General features: G+C 41.1%; 1 protein-coding gene across 3 annotated transcripts in view; it reads right to left on the bottom strand.

Moving 5' to 3' along the window:
- Nucleotides 1–601: 601 nt before the first annotated feature.
- The window catches only part of LRGUK (leucine rich repeats and guanylate kinase domain containing), a 108,990-nt gene continuing 96,679 nt past the window's right edge, over nt 602–12,912 (bottom strand). For 2 of the 3 annotated variants that reach the window (XR_011539585.1, XM_070617742.1), the window contains exons 17-19: nt 12,570–12,692; nt 6,440–6,591; nt 1,830–2,095 (exon numbers count right to left, since the gene is read on the bottom strand). Coding sequence is in view for 2 of the 3 variants with exons in the window: in XM_070617742.1 (XP_070473843.1) it covers nt 1,953–2,095; nt 6,440–6,591; nt 12,570–12,692 (418 nt within the window). In the remaining variant the exon portion in view is untranslated. Of the gene's footprint in view, nt 921–1,829; nt 2,096–6,439; nt 6,592–12,569; nt 12,693–12,912 lie in introns of those variants that run through there. The other variant, XM_008520779.2, reaches the window with a different exon arrangement.

Raw genomic sequence — 12,912 nt, 5'->3', positions numbered from 1 at the left:
TTAAAAGGCTAAATGACACGGTGAAAGTTAAACTATTCTTTAAGATTCTTGGGGCACAGCACCCACTCTGCCTCCCCACTTCTCCAGAAAGGACTACCTCCCTTTTCCTGTTGAGTCTTGTCCTCTCCTCCATGTTTCCCTCTCTCATTCCCTCCCACCAACCCCAAGAAAAGAACTTTAACCAGCTCTTGCTGAGAATAGAGCCAGATGCAGATCATGTTACATCCAAATTTGAGTTATGGGAAAGGGAGTTATTAAAGAGGATTTTGATATTTTTTTAAAGGGAAGTCATTAGAGAGTCTTGATATTTGAAATATTGAACAATTAGTACAGTACTACATGAAGGCTTATGTTCCCAAGAGTGGGCATCCACAGAGGATTCAGGGAAGAGACCACCTACCAATCTAAAGGGATGTGTTTCAATGCTTTAACAACCAGGATAGTCTTACTGGCACATGTGAGCTGAATACCAGCCTTACCTATAACTACTCAATGTTTTTTTCTGCAAACAGCAGGTAGTGAAACCACAAAGAGGATGAAAGTTGTTTAAAAACATTTCTAATGACAAGCAGTAATTAACCAGATTCAGGAAAGGGTGAAATAAAAGAAATATCTGATACTTTTTATTCTTTCATATTGCTAAATCAAGTCAAGAACCATGAAAAATTACATTAATTAATTCCTTTTGAGAGATGCAGTCAATATCATGTTGCCCACAACTTAAATAGAACTCTACAATCCTTTCAAAATTAGAAGAACAAAATATTTTAATCCCCTAGAGAATACACTAATGTTATAAATGGACACATTGAAATTTCAAGAGCGCAATTCCAGTTGGATAAATCCAAAAATCACTACGCACGTAGCAACACAGAGATCTTGGAAGATTTTGCCATCTGATATTTCACAGCAGGAAGCATCTGGAAGAATCATTAACAGCTTAGAAAAAACTGAAATTATACTTCTACAAGCTAAGAATAACTTACATTAAAGAAAAAGGATAGAGGAGCCAGCCCTGTGGCCGAGTGGTTAAAGTTCCGTGTGCCCCACTTCAGCAGTCCAGTTTCATGGGTTCAGATCCTGGGAGCAGTCTTACTCCACTCATGAGCCATGCTGTGGAGGCATCCCACATACAAGATGGAGGAAGACTGGTACAGATGTTAGCTCAGAGCTGATCTTCCTCAGGCAAAAAGAGAGGAAGATTGGCAATGGATGTTAGCTTAGGGTGAATCTTCCCCATTGAAAAGAAAAAAAAAAAAGATAGAGGAGCCAGCCCAGTGATGTAGTGGTTAAGTTAAGTTCACACACTCTGCTTTGGCAGCCTGGGTTTGCAGGTTCAGATCCTAGGTGTGGACCTACAACACTCATCAAGCCATGCTGTGGCAGCAACCCACATACAAAAAAAAGAGAGGAAGATGGGCACAGATGTTGGCTCAGGGCCATTCTTCCTCAAGCAAAAAGAGGAATATAGCAACAGGTGTTAGCTCAGGGCCAATCTTTCTCACCAAAAGAAAAAAAAAAAAAAAAGAGCCAGCCCTGACAGCCTAGTAGTTGAAGTTCAGTGCTCTCACCACTTCAGTGACCTGGGTTCATTTCCCACTTGTAGAACCATACCACTTGTCTGTCAGTTGCCATGATGTGGCGGTGGCTCACGTAGAAGAACTAGAAGGACTTACAACTAGGATATACAACCATGCACTGGGGCTTTGGAGAGGAAAATAAAGGGGAAGATTGGCAACAAATGTTAGCTCAAGGCCAATCTTTCCCTGCAAAAAAAAAAAAAAGGTTGACACTATTCAGAGAATCACAAAAGAAACCGATTGAGAGAATTAAGGCATAGAAAACATTCTTTTATAGGTAGTTGGCTGAGTGAGAACAGCCAGGATCCATGGCCAGGTAAGATAAAGGGATTGGACATGATCAATGCAAGTTTTCCATGTTAAGATCAAGCCTCAAGCACTGGTCCGCTTGCCACCCTGAGGGATTGGAGGGAGGGGGGGTTTGGTGTTGGAACCTGGGCGACTGATGACTGAGAAGGCGTGTCTTCTGTGTTGGAGAGTCCAATTTTCACGTGGAAATGACTGTTTAGATAGTGCTGTAAAACATTAAGAAAAAAAGAGAGTACATATAGTTAACTCTTTGGTATACTAAACGAATAAGCACTGTACGAGGTAGGCACCAGAATAATTTTTAGAATTTACTCATAACAAACTATAATAAATGAAATCCAGACAAGAAGAAGAAGGGATGAGGTTCAGAATATACTACGTGGGAGGCTGGACAAGCCTTGGGTTGTATAGATTTGCCCAAAAATCAGAAGGTTGCTACAGCAAGCAATTCCTTTTCCACTCTTCTCTCCTGCTCATATCCTCTGTAACCATATCTTCACCATATTCTTTCACAATCATACATAAGCAGACTCAGCATGCATGCCCACACGCGCGCGCACACACACACACACACACACACACACATTCTGAAGTCTCTCCTAGAAAAACCTCATCTAATGTCCTCTAAGGTTGGTCTGTCCACCAAGGATAAAATACCAAGGATGAACCATGGGGCTAGGTTCCTTCAGAGATGGTGGGAAGCACGTGGAGTTTGGAAGATAGAGACTGAAGGTAGAAGCATGGTAGTCACAGAGGAAGCCAAATTCGCCCTGGGGAGAATGCAGTGTCATAGGAATTGAGAAAGTGAGGCAGAGGATTCTACAGGGAGTGAGAGAAATGGAGTGGCCTATAACATAAGATCAGGAAGACTCAAGCTATTGGGCAAACTGAAGCAATCCAAAATGTTCAAGGCCAAATGGACTTTTCTAAGGTATATTCAGAGAAAGGATGGCATACTCCTTGAGAAGATGATGTCGCGTTAACAGAGGACAAAAAAAGAAAAGAAAAGGAAAGGAAAAGCTCCCCCTTGTGCTCCAAAGAAGGGAGAAGATAGCAGAAGATTGGGCCTCCTTTCTCCATCAGTTCAGGTTTACACACCCAGGTAAGTCACATCCCAGGGGCTGAAATAACTTACAGAAGTAATTTAGAGTTTCTAGTCTTTGAGAATTCACTGACTGCAAAAAAAGTACTGGAGACAAATAATATTGCCATTTTCAAAATGGAAATAAAGATATACAAACCAGTACACCTCACTTTAAACCTTAGCAAATTTGAGTGTATTAAAGAAATGGTTTGTGCATTTAGAGAATACTGCAGAGTGACAAACGTTAGAAGAGATTTGCAAAGAAAAATTACTTCAGATTAACTTAATTTCCCTTCTACTTAGGCAGGGGTCAACAATGTACAGCCCATAGGCCAAATCTGGTCTGCATCCTGTTTTAGTAAATAAAGTTTTATTGGAACCCAGCCCCACCTCCATTCATTTACATCTTGTCTACAGCTGCTCTCACACTTCAATGGTACGGGTGAGTAATGCAAAAGTCTATATGGCCCTCAAAGCCCAAAGCATTTACTGTCTGGCCCTTTACAGAACGTTTGCTGACCTCTGAGTTAGAAAATACCACTGATTTAATGTGTCTTGATTTCTCCAAGACACATGTCAAAGTTTCTCATATGAATACTCTAGAGAGATGTGAGAAGGAACCACACACCAGGTAGAATCTCCCTGGAATTGAGTCTCCAGAGACTTCTCACAGGGTGCTGCTATTAGCCAAGTTCTGGGTCCTATTATTGACAGTGACTATGCCAAAGGCATAGGTGCCATGCTTGCTGGCTTTATAGAAATCTATAAGGTAGTTAATTTAGGAGATGAATCAAGACCCAAAATGACTTAATCAAGTAAGAATTTGGTGCTGAAACCAAAATGATAAAAAGATGAAAATAAAAATTGCATTTATGTAAAAAACAAAAATCAAGTGTGCTTATATTGAATCATAGAAAACTGGTTAGGCATTTCATGTGAATAAGAGAGTTTAACTGACCCAAAACCAGTAATGTGATGCAATTGGTAAGAAAACCACCACAAAAAGATGTCAGCAGGATGGCAGACTAGGAAGCTCTAGCCCTTGTTCTCCCATGAAACCATCAAATAAACAACAAAAGACTAACACAAAAACCTCACAGGAGCTCTGGAAATCAGTCAGAGATCTACAGCAACCAAGTAAACGTCCAGTCGAGAAAGAGCTACTTTAGAAACGGTGGGAAATTTCACGGAGTTTTTGCTCCCTTTTGCCCCATCCCTTCCCTGGCAGGTCAAGGTTTGGTTTGGGGGAAGGGAGGCCTGGCCCCCAGTTCCTTCTTTTGAACCAGAGAGCACAGGGCAACGTATAACCTGTCTAGGGGCTGGCTGCCTGGTGGTGACTTAACTCAGAGGTCAGATGGCCAAAAGTGTCCAGACTAGAGGAAGCCACAGGAAGCAGTGGGCAGGGCACAGCTCGTGAAAACTGTAAGGAGGCGATAGGCCCACAGAGGTCTGGGACAAGAGATTACTAAGTGAGGAACACAATAGAACTGCTAAGCCCCAAGAAGCAGCAGGAGTAAGACTCTTAGGGAAATAAAGACATTTAAAAAGCATCTGTGTAGACCGGAGAACTGGGAAAAAGCACACAGGTCCAGGGAAAGTGCATGGTCAGAAAAGGACTGAAAAGACCTTAAGCCCTCAGACTGGGCTGATCCTGGGCTCAGAACACACTCCGCTAGTTAGTCAAGGTCTTCCCCTGCATGAGCCAGGCTGCAGACTTCAAGAGGTAGCTGCTTTTTCAAATGCCCGGTTTTCAACAAAAGATCACAAGGCATATCAGGAAAGAGGAAAACATGGTCCATTCAGAGAACAAAATAAATCTCCAGAAACCATCCTGGCAAAGAATTACCACACTCTTCTGCTATGTGTATAAAAATGTATAATCATAATACCTAGCAGATATCTAGCTCTTTACTTCTTACTTACACCATACCCATCTTGTCAAACCTGTGTTATTATACACAGATAATATATAGTATAATTACTAATATATGTGTATATGTATTATATATAACATGTATAGTTACTAATATGTAGTAATATGGGATATTACTATATTATTGTAGGACAGATATTATTACTCCCCAGGCTCAGACATTAACTGATTTGCCCAACACTAGGCAGTCAGATAATAGTAGAATGGAACTAGATCCCAGGTCTTCTGATTCCTCATCTAATGTCCTTCCTACAGCACCACCCCACAGGTAAGAGCCCCACGTTGTTCTGGCTAAACTATGTTTGGAATGCAGCTTTCAGCTCTAAGTATCCCATTTAAGGAAGGAGACAGGCAGAGGAGAGAAAATGTCCTATGGGAGGCCAGAACCATGATAGGCTTTGGTGACGTGTTTGGTCCTGGGCTCCTGGGTGCCCTCAGGCCCTGGAGTGGCAGGTCGCAGCCTTTAAGGGGTTCCTAGATCACTTCCCACATCTTGTGAGATGACATAAAGTGTCTACTTGAGAATTTTGGATTATTTCCTGGAACTTTGGTCTTGGGCTTCTAATCCTCATTGCTTGTGTCCTCCTTCATGAGTCCTTGAAAATACCTTATCTCTGCCAGCTCTCATGAATACAACAGCGGCTGAAGTGGGAATCCACCTTTGAAATGGTTAGAAGATGCCTATTTTAGGTGATGCCATCCACTGTGTCCTCTTGTCCCTGGCAATCTAACAAGTCTATATTCGCTTTCTGGTTCCCCTAGTCACCTGAGCAAGCAGGGGATCCTCACCTCCTCTTCGGGGCTTAGGCAGAGCATCCGCCCTCAGGCTACAACTGGTGGTTCCCTCCGAGCCTCCACAGCCTAGAGAATTCCCCCAATTTACTCTTTCCTTTGTCAGTTGCTCACACAGCCCCACCTTCTATCCCAACACTGGGCCACTTTCTCCCTTTCCCATGTTCACCTCTAGCCCTTCAGTCTTCCCACACCATTCAAGGTCTTTACTGACTGTCATTTATGAACATGACCACTGAGCTCACACACAAAAATGCAATGAGCATTCTGTCTGTGCCTGGAGATATGCATTCACATGTGTGTTGGGGAGCAAGGAACAAAAAGGGAGTGGGGTCGTTGGGGGCACTGGGCCAGATTCGCCAAACCCAAAAGCATTAGGATTCTGCCAGATCCTCAGAGCAGTAGATCGGCCAGCAATCTGAAACCTTCCATGCTTCTCTTCACCTTCACTGAGAGGAGCCCCTCGTCCCAGAAGACCCCTTGGGAGTGTGGCCATGTGGCAGAGCAGCAGCATTCACTCTAAGTAGCTAAGTCCCTTTCAGCACATTCCCGACCTTTCTGAACTTCGTTTCTCATCTATAGCTACGGCAGACAAATAATCACCCCTACCTCAAAGGAGAGATTCAGACTGAAAACATTCATTTAACTAAAAAAATCAGGAACAGTCAGAAAAACAATGGGAAATAGATATGATATTAATATTAATATTTATATGAGAATCATACGTAAAACAACTCAAACCTTTTAGGTCCTGATCCGTCACTCTATAACTTGTTCTTGATCCTGGGCGTGAACGACTCCTGCCCTCTGGAGGCTGAAAAGGCAATTCTTTTGACCACAGACAGGACTGAAGTAATGCAGAATATTTCCTGATGACAGGGAAATCCATGCCGCTGTAAAACGAAGAATGAATGATATCTTTGAGATGAAAAACTAACAGCCATATGACCTCTGCCTCCAACCTCTTTGGGCCACCTTTATCAAGTCACGTCAGTGGTCTGTGAACATGCTTTCAATAGCATCTACGGTAAGAGCTATGTAGCAGCCGACATATTAAGTACTTTACCTTATAGCATAAACTTCTCATCCATTATACAAACATAACTAAATATTCACTAAAAGCAAGGCATCGTGATAGGTACTGGAGTATGAAACAAGATGAACAAGGCAAAGATCCTAATTCCTAGGACTTTAGAATCAAGTGCAATTTACATACGGCAGTTCCTACTATTTCAAGGATAGAGAAAACGAAAGCGTGTTAGGGGCCTGATCTGGACCACACATTGAGCACACACGATGCCAGTTTTGGGGACTGATTTTGTTCCCCTTTTTAGAACAGAGTTAGGGTGTGATCTGGGTGCCTGAAGTCTCTGTGTCTGGGCCAGCGCACTTCCTACCACTAGGCTGCTCTCCTTTGAGATCCACCTGCTTCCTGGTTCCCTCGCAGGGGAGGAAGCTCCACGGGGGAGCTCATCCTGCAGAACGCAATGAATAGCTGAGCTTTGTTCACAGCAAGATTAAACGTTATTCCTCATATTTATTAATTAGTCTTTCTCCCATCTTTTGTGAACTGTTTGTCTTTTCCTCATTCATCTTTTGAGGATCTTAGTGTTTTGCATATTAATTTGTGTGAACTCTTTATATATTGAATGTTAACTCTTTGGTTGTATTTTATATAGCTTGCTGTTTTCCTTTTAAGTTTGTTTTGGGCCATGAGAAACTTAAAATGTTTATATAATCAAAATATATTCATCTTTTCTTCTGTGACTTTTCTTATTTCTCTAAAAACATTTCATTAACATTTTAATCAGCCTACTATCTACATATAGTTAAAACTAAGTCATATGATACAGAAGAGCTTATAATAAAAAGCATCAATCACCCAAGTTTGACTTTCCTAACAGCCAACCATTTTTAACTGTCTGATTTTTAGATATTCTGACAATAATCTTATTTCCAAATAATATGTCACTGACTTTTATTGACCTATTGGTTTTAAGCATATAGTTGATAGATATGGACTTCTGCTATGATCGGAAAGGATTTAGCTCTATTTTTCTCCCCCCAAACAGTTCTTTCACTATTTTCAGTTCCTCCATCTGTCAGATCTACATCTTCATGTATCATATTTAAAAACCTCCATTTCTTGTTCCATCAATGACAGATGATCTATATTGAGTTTCCACCTCCACCTCCTAAACTTTGTCATTAGAGCTCTACTTTTCACTGTCAAGGTTGATTATGTTATGTTTTGTATTCATGGTTATGTCTTTTCATGATTTAGCCGAAGGTTGACTAAAAATGTTGAAAATTAATAGATTTTTGTTTACTACAGAGCCTAGTGTTTGGCTGTGATTTTACCTTCTTCTCTGCAGTTCCAATGTAATGATTCCTATCTCAGCAAAGATGTATGTTTCTAGGATGAAGTTCAAGTTGACCGCCACTTGTTCACACTCCACATTTAGCTTAAGATCATATTTGGCAGTAGCAAAGGCTGATGCAAATTGCATCTATTCAAGATAAAGCCTGTCATTTAACTGAGGGTGTCTATGTCCACCAGGATGATATTAGGACCATAGCAGAGATGAAAAAGGTAGAAGCAAATCTTAATGTGATGTCTCCAGGAGTTCAGAGCTTTATCACTGGAAACACAGTCCAATTAGCTATCTGGGCCTGTCCTTAAGCCAGGATGAAATGTAGTGGGCAGTGTAGGCCTACTAAGGGGACATGTCCAGTGTGAGGCCCCTCACATTGTCTGTATTATGTTTGAATGGTAAGCAGAGGCTGCAGCATTTGGTGGGTAATGCGTGGCTGGAATCCAGAATAAGCCCTCCTGGAAAGTTCCCATACTGTGAGCATGGACACCTGCCTCCTGCTGGACCTGAGCTTCCTAGCAACCACAGCTAGGGCTAGATGGTACCAAAGTTCCCAGGCAGAGATAGTCCAGGATGGGGCAATCTCCCTGTCCCCAGGAGTTCTGCTTAGAAGTTTTGACTACTTGTTATCAACTGATAGAGAAGTCTAATTGCTTACCTTAAGGAGGGGATCCCTCTTAACAGCTTGGACTGAGTTCTTGATTCTGTCTTCTTTCTGCTAGACCACAGCTTTTGGAACTCCCTCACAGTATGCTGGCCTCCTTCAGGTTGAGCACCCAAGCTCCTAGAAGACTTTGCTTCCCAGTCTCTTGCTCTCACATAAGGTAACTGAGCTTGTCCAAAAAGCACTTTCTAGAGAAGTATAAACTGAGAACAATACTGCCAACATCTAGATTTTCCAGACTGAACAACCCTTTCCTCTACCCTTCACAGTGGAAAAGTGCCATTACTAAGCCATGCTTGGGACATTCTCTCTAGAAGTATAACTAGACTGAGTCTTTTCCCCCTAAATACGCCTTAGATGTGTTGATGTTTTATAGGCTAGATATTTTATTCCAAAGTATAGAAACATAAAGATGTTCTTCTCTCTTTTAGTGAAAAACATAATAACCTATAGATTTTATGACTAAGTCTCTAAAGTGATATAAATACAGTATGCTGAAGGAAACACAGAAAGAAAATGGCAAGAAAAATTGCACTGGAATTTTAATACATATTGCACTAGTTTGCTAGGGTTGCTGTAACAAAGTACTGTGAACTAAGTGGTTGAAATGTATCTTCTCTCAGCTCTGGAGTCTAAAAGTCTGGATCAGTGTGTCAGCAGGATTGGTTCCTTCTAAGGGCTGTGCGGGAGCATCTGTTCGGGGCCTCTCCTCTAGCTTCTATGGTTTGCTGGCCATCTTTGGCGTTCCTTGGCTTCTGCATCACCCCAAGCTTTCTCCCTGTGTGTGTGTCTGTGTCCAAATTCCCCCTTTTTATATGAACACAATCATATGGGATTAGGGGTTCGCCCTAATCCAGCATGAACTCATCTTAAGCTATCGAATTACATCTGCAACAACCTTATTTCTAAAGGTCACACTCCGAGGTACTGGGGGTTAGGACTCCAACATATGAATTTGAGGGCAGGGGACATAATTCAACCCATAACACTTATGTTTTGGTCTCTTATTTTTGGAAAAGAATACTTCCTCATTTAAAACACACACCAAAAAGGGATCACAGAGCAAGTTCTGCCTTTCAACAATTACTTTTCCTTTGTATCAAAGAAAGTATTAGACGAAAATGCTTTGAAAGTCAGAAGTCAAAAAGTGGTGGAGTTGAAAGATACATGTATTACCATATGTGAAGGGTCAGACTTGAGTGACAGATCTGACCTACCCTTTCCACTGTGGGAACAGATGATGTATAAATCCATTGCAGCCTATTAAGATTCTTTTGTTTTTCTTCTGTTATGCACTGAATGTTTGTGTCCCCTCCCCAAAATTCATATGTTGAAATCCTAACCTCCAATATGATGGTATAAGGAGGTAGGACCTTTGGGAGGTGATTAGGTCAGGAGGTGAAGCCCACGAATAGGTTTAGTGCCCTTATAAGAACAGACACAAGACAGCTTGCTTCCTCTGTTTCCCCCCATGTGAGGACACAACAAGAAGACAGCCATCTGCAAACCAGGAAGAGGACCCTTATCAGAACCCGACCGTCCTGGCCCCCTGATCTCAGACTTCTCAGCCTCCTGCACTGTGAGAAATAATTGTCTGTTGGTTGTGCCCCGCAGTCTACAGTAATTTGCTACAGCAGCCTGAACTGACTAAGACATTCTCTTTTTCACTGGATTCCCATCAACCCACCTTACTGTACTAAAAATTTAGAGCTTTAATAAATCCTCAGTGACGCACAGTTTCAACATGGTCACAGAAAGCGAATTAACTAAGTATAATGCTAGAGTCTCTAGCATCTAGTGAAGCGTGCAGACTTGGGGGGACTATTTGGAGGGCACGGTTATTTTTCATCATCAAATTTATGAACGGAAGCTCAAAGTGTTACAACAATAAAACTCAGAAATGAAGGAAAGCATTACTCATTTCTTAAATTCTCCTTCTCATTATGATACATCACCCTCATAAAATATCCCTTTGCTGTGGCAAACTTTTAAAATAACTTTTTAAAGTTATGTTAATAATTCAAAAATTATAAACTGCTCATTGTTGAAAATACAGAGAAGAACAAAATTTTAAAAAATTGGCCATAATCCCATTACTAGAAGATAGTAACTGATAATATTTTGGGGTATTTCTTTTCAGTGTTTTTTTATTTTCTATACATAGAGCTGAATATTTTTAAACTTACATTATGCTGAATATACATTTGCATTTGACTCTTAACACATTATTTTATTATAGGCATTGATTAGTATTTAACTGTAATTTATCCAGAATTTGTTTTAATATATAGAGTGATATGATAAACTTAATTTTATCTAAAGGACCATTTTTTCCCCATTTATTGAATACTTCATCATATTCTCAAGGATTTTTAATAGCTTTTTGAGGATATTAAAATAAAAAATATGTATCCTGTGCAGACAATTTAAAAGTTACAGAAGAAGATAAAGAAGAAAATAAAAATAACTGATAATTCTAGATCAATAGCTGCTGTTAACGTTTTAGTGTACTCCCTTCCAGTCACATTTCTTCTCTATTACGTTTCCATGCACTCAGACACTCCAGAGAGACTGCCAAGCCCACAGACCCCTTCGATGACTTCTTTACTTGGTTCTCTGTCACAGCTTTGGCCACAGACAATTAGATAAAGGATGAGTGCTTGACATAGGGGCAACCAATCTATAGACCCGCCTGCTACATATGAGGGCCCTGATTGGAGGTCTCTATCCAAGAGTGGCACTCCTTAGTAGATGGCGATTGACTCAACCAGCCAGATCTTTGCTTGGGAGTTTGGATTCAAGACCTACAGAGAGATGGTCAATTGTAGTGGCAGGCAAAGCTGAGGTAGAAACAGAATGCAGCAGAATGCGTGCAAAAGCCAAGCACTTAAACCAGTGTTGGAGGGTCTGCTGTGGTCCCTATGGGGTCCTCAACTTACACACCTGCAGACTTTGAGCCACACTTTGATGTGTTAAGCACTGGGACCCTGAAATGGCCTTTTATATAGTGGACATCAGCAGGTAAACATTTTGAAATATAGCATTGTACTAATCAGAGATGTTAACTGAAAATTACAGACACCAATGCTGGCCAACTTGAATATTAAAAAGGCAGTTATTGAAAAGCTATTAGGCAGGGCCCGCCCTGTGGTCCAATGGTTAAGTTCGCTGGCTCCGCTTTGGCGGCCCAGGGTTCAGATCCTGGGCGCAGACATGATACCGCTTGTCAGGACACATTGAGGCAACATCCCACATACCACAACTAGAGGGACCCACAACTGGAATATACAGCTATTTACTGGGGGGAACTTGGGGAGAAAAGTAGGAAAAAAAAAAAAAGAAGATTAGCAACAGTTGTTGGCTCAGGTGCCAATCTTTAGAAAGAAGAAAAGAAAAGCTATTAGGTAGTTTATAGACAATGGAAAACCAGAGAACTTGGCTTAAAAACTGGGCAGAACCAAGGTGAGCTAGGTGCCAAGAACAAAGATGAGTCACAATACAGAAAGAGGTTGGTAGATCATCGTTGTCTGCACTGCACAATGGATTCTTGATTCTTCCCCGACTGGTGACTTAAATGATCTCTAACTGCCCCTGTGTCTTTGTGTCACTCCCTCAAGATTCAAAGTCTCAGAGAGAAGCTTCCAGTTTTATGAACCTACGTTACATACCTGTGCTCTCCCTAGAGAGCCAGGATCTACTGCCTTTGAATTCCACGGTGGGAGGTGGGGCCTTGCTTTCCAGTTTTCGGATTTCTCTGAAGCTAGGGATGAGCGCCACGATCTTAACTAACCAGCAGAAAACAGCCAACTCCATCCAGAAAAACTCAACTCACCTCTTTTCAGGATATGGTCGAAAGGCAGTTTTAAAATAATCTTCACAAAGTTCAAAATCTTTCTGTACTTCTAAAGCTGTAAAATAACGTGGACTATTGATGTTGGGTGTTGGTACTGAACCCCTGAAATTGGAAAAAAAAATCCAAAGAAATTTGTAATGGTATCAAGCATACACACATATAATACCTAAATACTGACCATTACATCCCTCGTAAATGCAAATGCCAATAAAATCTACTTGGAATAATATAACGTATCCACTCATAAATGTCCATGTCACTGCTTGTCTCAGACACTGGCATTATCACATTCTAATTTGTAGATTAAGCAAATTTGTATTGT

The sequence above is a fragment of the Equus przewalskii genome, chromosome 4 (genome assembly GCF_037783145.1).
Source record: "Equus przewalskii isolate Varuska chromosome 4, EquPr2, whole genome shotgun sequence".
NCBI classification, from domain to species: domain Eukaryota; kingdom Metazoa; phylum Chordata; class Mammalia; order Perissodactyla; family Equidae; genus Equus; species Equus przewalskii.
This window is presented reverse-complemented; position numbering and strand designations above follow the sequence as displayed.